The sequence below is a fragment of the Carassius gibelio genome, chromosome B7 (assembly GCF_023724105.1).
Source record: "Carassius gibelio isolate Cgi1373 ecotype wild population from Czech Republic chromosome B7, carGib1.2-hapl.c, whole genome shotgun sequence".
Classification (NCBI taxonomy): domain Eukaryota; kingdom Metazoa; phylum Chordata; class Actinopteri; order Cypriniformes; family Cyprinidae; genus Carassius; species Carassius gibelio.
The window spans coordinates 5,737,342-5,749,419 of NC_068402.1; the positions used below are offsets into that span (position 1 = coordinate 5,737,342).

At 38.1% G+C, this 12,078-nt stretch overlaps 1 protein-coding gene across 2 annotated transcripts; it reads right to left on the minus strand.

Moving 5' to 3' along the window:
* Positions 1-67: 67 nt before the first annotated feature.
* On the minus strand, positions 68-11,073 carry agfg2 (ArfGAP with FG repeats 2). Of its 2 annotated transcripts, XM_052560826.1 has the most exons (14): positions 10,301-11,071; positions 9,660-9,753; positions 7,216-7,331; positions 6,924-7,074; positions 6,376-6,496; positions 6,039-6,143; positions 5,483-5,515; positions 4,695-4,883; positions 4,476-4,560; positions 4,323-4,369; positions 3,913-3,996; positions 3,000-3,074; positions 2,714-2,784; positions 68-1,115 (listed from the first exon to the last, which is right to left on the minus strand). In XM_052560826.1, exons 1-14 carry the CDS (start codon positions 10,465-10,467, stop codon positions 1,068-1,070), a joined length of 1,386 nt encoding a protein of 461 aa, XP_052416786.1. In that variant the 5' UTR covers positions 10,468-11,071; the 3' UTR covers positions 68-1,067. The 2 variants fall into 2 exon arrangements, with proteins under 2 accessions (XP_052416786.1, XP_052416787.1); XM_052560827.1 differs by lacking the exon at positions 5,483-5,515 and having other exon boundaries at positions 10,301-11,073.
* Between the last annotated feature and the right edge of the window lie 1,005 nt (positions 11,074-12,078).

Sequence of the window (12,078 nt, forward strand, 5' to 3'; positions counted from 1 at the left end):
TTTTAGATTAAGTATAGCACTATAACTCTCTATCAGTCACAAACATAAGACTAGGTCAGGTGAGAGGTGAAATTTATACTATTCATTTTAATTTTCAGTTGAAAGCCCTAATGACCATAGAGTGCAAATACATTCGAAATGCAATAATGATCTTCACAGAAAAATATAAATGATGCTGTCATAAAAAGATATTGCATGAAATTCCAAAAGCAGCAAATTCCGTTTGATTTGCATCACACAGACAATACACATTGACACAACAGTTATGGATAGCTTTATGCATGGATACAACTCGATACAAAGACATTCTATATTTCTATATAGACAATTTTTGGTCCATACAAGAAACTTTTTTTCCCTCATAAAAACTGAAACTGCAGTACATTCAGCAGCTTCCTGCTCAGCTTGAGAAGCGCATGCAGTTTGACAATGCACACACAATTACTCGACGTCAAAATAAATAGAAACAAGCCCGGCATACATAAACAGACAGAAAAGTGAAGGAAATGCCTGTTTTGTTTATGCCGTCTTTTTCACATGCCTTTGAATCATTTAAACCAAATCAGCACTGAGGAGAAATGCATTACTGAGATGATCTGAAGCTAATATTTTACTGTAATGTGTCGACCTCAGTGACTGAGGGAAGTACGTGGGCACTCAGGTTAGGGTGATACTGGCACAAGAAGTTCTGGAAAGGTCAAAGCAGCAGCTTGTGTGTGTGTTTGTGAGTGTTAACGGCTCTCATAAGCACCTTTCAACTGAAGTTCTCCTATTATCAGAAAAATTCCTCTGATATTAGGCAAAATCCACACATAATGTACACACAAACACACACATGCGCACACACTCACAAAGCTTAATTTATAGCATCTGGTACAAAAGGGCACATACAAACACACACACTCGCTCACACACAACAAAGTGTGTACAAATAGTTACATGGACAATATCTGCTAACACACACACACACACATGAAGACACACACAGAAGTGTTGGTGGTTTTCTGTAGGTATGGCAAAGTAAACAAGCTCCACTCGCTCTCTTCTTTCTCCACGGCCGGGGTGCTTCAGATGAAAGGGTTCAGTGATGCTCCTCTACTCGGGTAAACATTCCCCTAAGAGAAGTCATAGAAACACTCTTAAACCTTCACACACACGTACTAACAAATGTTGTGTGCTTGTACAAATAAAAAGACTAGTGCTGGGTAGATTAATTACAAACTGTAATCCATTACTGAATATAAGTGCATGATAAATAATTCTCTATTAATTTGTTACATTGCATCACATTGATTTGATCAAGATAGTCTTGTACTACATTAATATAAAAATACAATGAGAATTAAAATGTACTGAATGCTTTGTTATCAATAACATGGAGTGCATTAAACACCACATGACGCCAGGGTTTCCCAAACAAGGGTTTGTGAAGAAACTGAAGGGGATTGATTCGTAAATTTATAAAATGCTAATAATTATCTCCTCTATGCCCTGCCTTTCTGAAACGCATTGATTTTGACAAAAGTCATCATTCTGAAAAGCGAGGTGTGCTGTGATTGGCCAGCTATCCAGTGCGTTGTGATTGGCTGAATGCCTCAAGCGTGTGGCGGAGATGTTACTCCCCTCACCATAGTGTGGTGCCGTTTGTCCCAGCGATAAAAGACAAAACAATAAAACCCATTACAAACAAGGCATTAGTTGCATCCAGTGGAGACATAGCTACTGATTATAATGACTTTTACTCTCTTTTTACCTGTTGCGTTGTGTATGGCGCTCTGTAAACCATGTCTGCGTTTGTGACCGGAGAAATGACAAACAAGCCTACACTACACTGCTCAGTGGCAATCATCAGTGGCAAATTCTTTTGTAACACTCCAGAGAGAGGAAAAATTTTAATCACATCATATGACCCCTTTAATGGAATAATTCACTCAAGAATGAAAATTAACTGAAAAGATGAACATGTGAATGAGTTGATTTCTTCTTTGAAAAAGATTTGGAGAAGTTTAGTATTACATCACTTGCTCACCAATGGATCCTCTGCAGTGAATGGGTGCCGTCAGAATGACAGTCCAGACAGCTGATAAAAACATCACAATAATCCACAAGTAATCCACACCACACCACTCCAGTCCATCAATTACAATCTTATGAACTGAAAAATTGTGTGTCTGTCCATCATTACAATTTTAATCACTAAACCATCGCTTTTGACCAGAAAACGTGTCCATAATCCATAACGCTTTCTCCACTGAAAAATGTCCACCCCCGCTTTCCTCTTATCAACATCCACTGACATATTTGTTTGGACTGTTTTTGCTTGTAAACAGCGCTTGATCTTTGCATATTTTTTTCTCCTGATCCTAGCGAGACAACTTTTTAATTAAAGAAAGGATATTAGAGGACTCGTTTTTTAGCCAAAAGCAACAGTTTGAAGATAATCGATGGAGAGGTTGATTACCGTGATGTTTTTATTGGCTGTTTACACTCTTATTTTGACGGCACCCATTCACTGCAGAGGGTGATTATTAAGGAATTGATGTAATGCTAAAATTCATCAACATCTTAGGTGGCACATTGTCTGTATGAGGCACATAGTCTGTCATTCAGTTGAAACTATGGCCTGTAATTGATGTATATGTAAAATATATAGGCACAGGGTGATTTACTACACTCAATTTATTGACTCTTAGCATAAAAAGATCATGCTTACAGTAAAAGGGTTGACAGACATTGGTCGTGGGACTTTAGGGACAGAGTCCGGGGGAGGAAATGAGTTGAAACCTAAAAACAAACAAGCCAACAGGATAAAAATAGCACACATTTCAGTTCAGGTCAACAAAATGGTCTCTAGCGGTCTACTAGAGTTTTCACTCTGCAGTGTCTTTCCTAAAGCACTAATTCCTGACTGATTCTTTTAATTGATTAACGGACTACTTTGAGGACACGGGTTTCACTGCAATTAAGCAGATTTAAAGACTTAAGCTTGCTACACTTACCGTTTGCTTCTTGGTTACTAGACTGTTGGTGTGAAAAAGCACTTTGTGTGGTGGGTGCAGGAAAGGAGACAACATCTGTCGATCAGAAAGACATGAGGTCTTTAACATTGCAGTTAAATACCACAAACATAAATATATCTATCTATCTGCCATGTTTATGTCTATATGTATGTGTGTAGATCAGCAAACATGCAGTCAGACAATATATAAGCAGTGTTGTATTTTACGTTGTGATGCATGTTTGAACTCAGTGTTCAGGAATTCAAGATAAACGTGCTGACTGCTAAAAACTAAGTGTATTATTTCCTCTCACACTTAAAATTCAGCCAACAGTAAATCCAACAGACCACTCACTTGCATTGGAATTTCACCAGGTGACATCCCTGTTTTTGTTGGCTTTGAGATCTACCACTAGGTTTACAGCATTTGTGGGAGTAAGCAATTTATGTGATTTATTAGAAGTAGTTCCGCATGGGAACACCAGCATATCCAGTTATCAGTTATTCATTGCTTTATGGATTAAGTTCCTTTTAAGCCAAGTACACTCTGTCAGGTTTATAGCACTGTAAAAATGTATCCTTCACAAGACATAACCATGGGCTTGTGTACCACAATCAGATTAATGCTGACCCTTGGCTGCACAGACTGAGAAATGTTCACATATGCCACTGGTAAAATGAAGGCTTGGAAAATCTGCGGTCAAGAACCTATTGGGATTGAATGCATTTCTTTATGGTCAGTTTCTAACCTCATAAACATACTTTATTTGATATCTTAAAGATAAAAATTGATCCTATCTTTCCAAAAGTGCTGATAACATCAAACTTCAAAAACTGCATCGTGCTGCTGAATTGCAGTCTTTTTGTTTTCTAAAAGTCAAAATATAAAGCGAACACGGGTGCAGATTTCTTACCTGAGGCTGTGCTTTTGAAGGGGTTACTGGGAGACAGAACTGGCTGGGCGCAACTGGCTGTTGAATTAAAGGGGTTTGGGAAATCTGAATCAGAGAGGGGAAAAAGTCTGGTTACTTGTCTCTCATTAGCACAAATTGTACTTTGGATTCAATCCCTGTTTTGACTTAATTATAGTGAATTTGCAGATGTTTCCATCTCAGAGATTTTTTGAGGTCATGCTGTAAGATCATCCAAATGCTGCATGTCACACTGTTTAGAAAAACTCTACTATTATTACTCGCTTACTCAAAAATAACTGCTTTAGATTAAGACTAAGTTCAAGTTGAAAACCCAAAGGCGATGCCCACTGTACATCACAATCTGTTCTGGGTGGGCTATCTAGATAAACTACTACTCTGAATTTGCTCACTTGCAAACGTTTGAGATCCAGAAGTGGCCTCTGGAACACCTGGGGAGCTAAAAAAGAGAGAAAAATAGACTGACTGAGGGAAACTGAGAAAAAGACAATACACTAGTTCACAGTTTTGGATTATGTGTAACAACTTCTATTAGAAAGTTGTACCTTGCAGGGGTTGAACTGGAGGATAGTCGGTTACTAAAGAGGGTGCTATACTGAGGGGGTCCATCAGAGGGAGCTGTTGTAATGGCTACAAAAGTGTAAAAGGGACGGTCAAAGATTTGATATACTGAGATTTTGTTTGGAATTATCTTATGGATTGGTTTAATAATGTTATATGTATTTTAAAAAAAAACAGATAATACCCAGAACATTCCTTCTTACCTGTGACAGGTGTGTTGTCTGAGAACACTTTATGAAGCTGTGATAAGGCTGAATACTTATCCTGAGTGACAGGGGGCGGAGCAGCAGTACTTATAGTGTTGTGGGCGTGGCTTAGACCCCCAAAATCCAAACTCAGCGATTTAGGGAAGGCTCTAAATGGAGCTCCACCCCCAGTTGACAGAGTGCGACCTGAACCAATCAGAAAGGCTATCAGTTATTGCGCTCTAAATGCTTTGGCAGCCAGCAATTAAAAATGGATTTCATTTACATTAACTGAAATGAAGTTTAAATAAAATATAAATATAAGTTAAAGCACAAATCTGAGGCCACTGCAGTGAGACACATTTTTGAAACTGGGCTGAACTGGGTGATGAGTTATAGTTATAGCTTTTTAGTTTTTGTAGCTTGTTTTCACTGTACTGGGTTATATAATACTGTGGCCACAAACTGCTGACTTTCTGAATGTATTTATCTTACACTAAGACTAGCTTGGTCATTTGATCTTGATCTAAACCACAGTCTTTCCACTGGTTTCTTGTTAACAATATTATTCCGTGGTGGAACAATTCTGCATAGCGTCAAGCTTTTTCTCCGCCTCTTTCTGTTTCTTTCTCTATGATACGCTCATATATGCACAGACATTATATTTGCACATTAATGAATGCATTTTCTTATTGCTTGTCATGGCTGGCTCACTCAGCACTGCAGCCAGATGGTCTGAGGTATAGCTGTCTAGTGTCTGCATTGCACAAACACTCACACTCACATATATCGTTTAAGCGACTTACCTAAAGTAAAGCTGTTTTTGAAAGTGCTACTTGCTGTGAAATAAAGGATAAGGAAAGGAAGATGAGATTTCATGCAACTGTTATGGTTCAGTAATGAAGAAAGACTTGAGGGACACTGGGTTTTTAAACACTACAGAAATGAAAATATACATTGCAATCTATTATTTGATTAAAGTGCTCATTTGCAATTTAATATAAAATGTTTTATAATTTTTATAATTAAAAAAAGTCTAACTTTAAAATTTACATGAATTTCATTTACTTGAAAGTCACCAATTTGCTTACCGTTGATTAGTGGTTTATAAATAATGCAGAATTAAAAAAATTACTTTCTAATCTGAATTATACTCAATATATTATTATTAAATTACTTTGAATTTCAAATCATAACATTTCAAATAATTTTTTTTCATTCTATTTATTTCCAGGTCTACATAAAAAGAAGCCTCAGATTTACAATGTGGTCTTTTTGGACCCTATAACATAATTACAAAAATTTATTTTATGTTATAGACACAGTCCGTGTGTGTGTGTGTGTGTGTGTGTGTGTTTGTACCTGAAGGACGTGGTAGGGCTGGAAAGGAGGAGGGATGATTCTGGTGTCCCATTCCAGAAGAAATTGTTCCTGGCCTCTGTCTCTCCACACCACTTAACAATGTGTCTGAAATAGAGAGCGAGGAACAGACATGAAAACATTTAAATAAAGATTTAAAAGAATAAATCAAAGTCTAATGATGACTCACAGTACAGTACATCTGTGTTAATAATCAGGAGAGGAGGGAGGTAGACAAGACAGAAGGAGGAGGGAGAGAAGACCGGAAAAGAGGAAGAAAAACAGATTGAATAAAGGAAAGGAGAGCAGATGTGTAGAGAAGAGAGTTTGAAGGCGGCACCTTTAATGGGATGATCTCTGAAGCTCTGTGAGCGAGTTGGCCTGGCAGTGAACACCTCAGTACGGCTGTCAGCTGGGGAGACAGCAGGAGCTCTGTCCCATATTGACAACTGGGACTGGGACTGTGGGAATACACACACACACACACACACACACACACACACACAGTATTAAAAATCAGATCAGCACCCTCGGCGTGACACATTTTGGGGCTGGTTTTCAGATCAGAGATGAAAGCTTATTAGACAGCTCGATCCAAAGCAAGCAACACATCAGAAATGTGCTCATATTAGTTCATTATTAGATCCAATTCATTAAAGTCAAATTGACAGTCTACTGACACTAAAATGTTTTACTCCATTTTCTTTGTAAAATAAATTTATGTAAATTTCTCTTACATTTGATTAAGTTCATTTGAAGCTGCAGTCTAAAACTTGATGTCTTGCGGAATAACATTGTAGCCAGAGCTACTTCTCACTGTTAATGTCTATGAGGAATCACTTTTTTATTTTATTTTGAATTCCTGAGCTTTCCTGGTGTTTTCCTCACCAGTGTGCGGGTGGGCCGGGCCGCGGGGTTCAGAGGATGTCCAGGCGGAGGCTGATTCTGAGCAGGGCCGTGTGGAGCTGGAACAGCCTGAACCCCTGGAGCCCACGGTGACTCATTGACATCCCTGCGGATCTTACTCTTAGAATAATGCCTGGGAAAACAGACACTTCTTAGTATCGCATTCTTTGACTTTTTTATCTATAGAAACTGCAGGGAGAACAAGCTGCATGTTCTAGGACACGCGTAGATCATTCTGTTCGATCCACATTGAAACACACTTTTTCTCACTCACCATTTCTTTCTCTCATATTTGTCCTGCAAGAACTCTTTCAGCTTCCGTGTGTCACGTGCATCAAAACAGCCGTCTGTTTTGGGGTCAAATATGCAGAGCCAGGTCCTCCTTCCAACCTAACGACCCCATAAATCAAATACATTAATCTCCTTTTAAAGCCTCATTAACAAAGTACATACAGCCTGTTACAGGCTAATCGTCATATAGCACAGAGTACCTCCTTGAAGACTTCAGAGGAGATGTTTGCTAGCATTTTAATGTAAAATTGAAACTGTGCAGCACTACTTAGTAAGCATATTGCATCTTTGTGGTTATGTTTGCAATTAACTTAAAAGCTTTATTATTACTGAACATTAATAGTTAATATAAACATGTCAAACTACTACTGTTTGTTGCATTAGAAGGAAACTCTCCGCTCCAATATGTTTCTGAGGTACTTAAAAAAATTAGACTTTGACCAAGATGCTCAGAGACATAAATGACAAAAAAAAGAGTCCAAATGCACACATTTTTAGCAATGCATAAGCTTAGATGCAATTTATCAGTCTCAGTTATGCTTTGTGATTTGATTATGGATTAGTAATGATTAAGCCATGTGGTTTTTATTTATAATGCGCTTCAGTGTCAACACTAGCATTGATATTTGCTGTGCCTGTCTGTTCCTTCTCATACTCAAAGTGCTTTACTGACAGTAAGAGGAGGAATGAGTCAGATGATTTTTTTTGCCAGTGTTATACAAGCAACGGCGCCCACCCTCTGAAGTTGGCTTTAACTGCAATGTGCAACAATCCTGTGGTGCCAATCGTGGGAGTGAATGTGAGTATGTGTACGTCAGTTGGGGAGTGAAAGATAAGTGTCTGTACTTGTACCCATTCCCCCCATGTAGATTAGCTCACATGCTCATGGGAAGACCACGGTATATTATGTACTAAAATCTCTATACAGTATATTAAGCTGTACCCACACACCATTTAAACAGATGATTTAATACAAAACTTAACAGAGGCTCTTAGTGTCAAGCTATCTAACATTTGCTCAATGCACTACTGAGTTAGCCTGCTTTAGTAGTTTATATTATTGAAGACAGCAAATGTTTTCAGTCTTTCATTTCTGAGGATGGACTAGGAAGTTTTACATATGCACTTTGACACACATCCACTTAAGAAATACAGCCGAAAATAAAGTGTGAAAGTCTGTCCCTCACACGTGTGGTGTTTTCTATTCATAGAATTTAGAGTATGACACTTATGAGGTTGTTGATATGAGACATAACATATGCCTACAAAAATAAATATGTTCTATATTCGCTAGTTTTTGTTTTGTTTTTTTTATACTGATTTTCTTTTTTTAGTTTTTGTGGCTATTGTTATTAAGTTTCAGAACTATATTATCTTTATATGTGCATATGTATATTATAGGTTCCCTTTTAATGTTAGTCAGTGTTGAGTTTTTCCTTAAAGTGGTGGTCCACTGGTTTTTCCTTTGCAAGGTAGCAGTTCAGTGCTGTGTTTATTTTGAGCTTTGGGTGTACTGTTTAATCGAGGGGTCAGGAATTTTTACCATTATGATGGCAAAAATTATCTTTCCCCATTGATGTCTATTCAAAAGTAACCCTATATTCTGATTCTGACAGGTTTTTTTTCAAGCAGTTATCTATAATTATGAAAATTTATGTTTAATTATATTATATGTGTGACCCTGGAGCGCAAAACCAGTCTTAAGTCCCTGGGGTATATTTGTAGCAATATCCAAAAATAAAAGAAAAATTATGCCAAAAGTCATTAAGATATTTTGTAAATGTCCTACTGAAAATATATCAAAACTTAATTTTTGATTAGTAATATGCATTGCTAAGAATTCATTTGTAAAACCTTAAAAAAGACTCAATATTTTGAATCCATATTTTCAAATAGCTGTATCTCGGACAAATATTGTCCTATACATCAACGGAAAGCTCATTTATACAGCTTTCCTATTACGTATATATCTTAAATTAAAAAAAACATTTTACACTTACGAATGGTTTTGTGGTCCATGGTCACATATGGTATATTTATACAATTAAAAATATTAATAAACATATTTTGATTATTAACTCGACATATATTAACTAGCAATAATGTGTTGTTGTTGTTTTATCAGGCATTTTGTTTATTTACATTTTACTATATTAATAATTTAATATATTAATCAATTATATTAATCATTTAATAACATTGGACAGTTTCCTCTCCCTCCCACTTCACTTCCTGTCTCATATAGCTACTCTCCTATCATAATAATTTAAAAAAAATATATATATTTTAATTGTAATGAAAATGAAAGAAAGAGACTGATTTAATCTTACATTGACTCAAAAATAAAAGGCAACTGGTAGTAGCTGTCTCCCGTTCAGAAACTCGCACAGCATCTTTAAGCATGTAGTTAGTAGATCTGTCACTCACCTCATTGCCATGATTTTGCAAAAACTCCACTTCCTGTTGGGAGAAGGTTGTCATGGAAATAGACTTGACTCTGTGGGGTGGGTTGAGCCCTCTCCTGAAACAGAAACAAACTGCGTGCTAAATCGCAAAACTGGGTTTGCACTGATTTGAACACAAACAGTAGAAACGTGTGAGATAAACGGCGCAGGGCGTGAAAGGACCGTGAACGTGATAGTAAACCGCAAGAACCTCTTACAGCAACAAATTACAAAACCGTGAAGGAACCGTGAACCTGCTTTTTTTCCTCTCCGGTGTTCGTGAGTGCAGTTGCATACTGAAATCGTGTAGAAACTGCAGTGGTATCACACCATTCCTTTGCGGACGTGCAGAAAACATATGGATGCCAAACCTGAAACCGTGAGGGAATGATACGTAACGCAAGCAAGACTGAGACACGCCTGAAAACGACAAAGTAACGTAGTAATTACCGACTGTCTTGAATGTAAACACAACTAGAGCTCCCTCAAACTCGCGCGCGCGGACAGCGCTGCGTTGTAGCCACGTATATTTTCCAGAGTGTGCTGAAGAACAGCGTAAACAAAACACAATCATCTCGACTTAATCACTAGGCTGTAATAATAATCACATGCATGATCACTCACAGCATTCCGGAGCATGACGTGCACACGAAGCAGCCCACGGTGATGTCGATGTAAGTCACCCCGGGCTGACTGCACTCGAAGCAGTGCTTGTTCACTCCCGTCTGCGCGAGCTCTCGGACCTTGCGGGCGCATATCTCCTGGTTGTCCCGGTGCTTTCGGTTCGACATGCTGGTGTCCTGCAGACGCACACACCCCCTCTGGCACTCAAGACGTTCACTCGCCCGCCGTTGCACTTTAATTCCCCCGTCGTAGTAGCCTATGTTTCTTCTTCTCACGCCCGCATTCTGAGAGCGACTGTGCGGCTGGAGGTCTTCTCATGCGCTGGCTTTAACTGACGTGAAACGATCTTACATGCGTAGTCTCCCGTGGTCACGACTGGCCGATCCGAGCGGGGTTTTACAACCGCCCTGTTTATTTATTCATCGCTGCGGGTTTCTCCTCTGGGCTCGGGATCATTATTCTGCCTCGCTCCGCTGATTGCTGGTTCTCTCCGCTCGCGCGCGGTATCACACCGTTCAGACCCCGCTGTTGCGCACCCGTCTGTCCCCTCACGGATTCTTCTGGGGAGATTGCGAGCAGAAAGCAAGACGAGGGCGAAGGAGGCAACGCTGTGCCTCTGGAGAGCGCGCGTGAACGTGATAAGTGGGGATTAATCTGACAACAATATTATGTTTATGATGGCTGTGTGCTCATTATTTTGTGCTTGTTTATTTCCAGCAACGTGAGATTTTTTATCTCGAGTATCACGCCCTTCTGTATGACGTTTGGAATAAAAAATGCTGTCCTCCGTGTGTTTATTAACTCTTTACATGGAGTGTGAAGAATCCAGTCCACACGCAGTGTCCCTCGTGACTGATAAAGAATAGCGTAGGGATCAAATGGAGAACATTTTAGATGAATCTGAAGTGGGTGCATCCTGTTGACACATTATTGTGTTAAATTACATTAGCAGAGACATCTCAGCAGTTATACTGATGTAATGTTGGCCTTGTTCCTAAAACACAGGGGATGCGTGAACTGCACTGGCGACTTCCATCCGGCTGAGGTAGCGGTTTCGCCAAACATACGATTTAGCAGTAATTCGTTCACAGAAATGTAATCTGTGAAGTCACCACAGCTGCTATATTTTTGTATGGTTTCTGCAGGTCTTAAATAGTATTAATTAGAAGGGTTTTGAAAAACTGAACAGAGTTAAGTGAGTTTAAAACAAGAAAAATATCTGTCTGTGAGGTATGGCAGATGTTATTGTTGTAGTCATGAACCCTACTTAATTTGATCAATTTCACAAAAATTTGCTTGTCAAGGAAATGCATCTTGATTTAAGAATCTTGAGACATTTGCACTGTGTTATGTGTATAATAATTTTTGCCATTTTAATTATTTTTTTTATCATTTTACATTCTTTGTTTTATTGTTGTGATTAGTTTTTTTATGATTATTTTAATTCCTTTTTATATGCAAAGCAGTTTTAATTGTGTATGAAATGTGCTATATGAATAAACTTTGCACTGAAAAACAAGGAAACAGTAGGCTACTGAGGAAAAACAATTTTTGAAGTCTCTTCATGAGTTTGGGAACACATGCATTCAATCATTTTTTTTTTTTATTAATTGAAAAGTAATCTTTTGAAGGTTGTATTTTGAAACTTTAAAAAGAGTTGCTAATTTTCTACAATTTTCAAAACTCATTTCCATAAACATTTACTTTTTTAGAGTAGGCTTCATGTTGATGTGTTGTGTTCTTTCAATTTAATTATTATTGTTTTATTTTTTTTACTT

What these genes read in the sequence shown, in the direction of transcription:
- agfg2 (XM_052560826.1), bottom strand. Translation starts at nt 10,467, where the DNA reads ATGTCGAACCGAAAGCACCGGGACAACCAGGAGATATGCGCCCGCAAG. An exon ending in AAATATGAGAGAAAGAAATG is followed by an intron (nt 7,075 to 7,215) that starts GTGAGTGAGAAA and finishes CTGTTTTCCCAG; the next exon opens with GCATTATTCTAAGAGTAAGA. An exon ending in AGCCCTACCACGTCCTTCAG is followed by an intron (nt 5,516 to 6,038) that starts GTACAAACACAC and finishes TTTATTTCACAG; the next exon opens with CAAGTAGCACTTTCAAAAAC.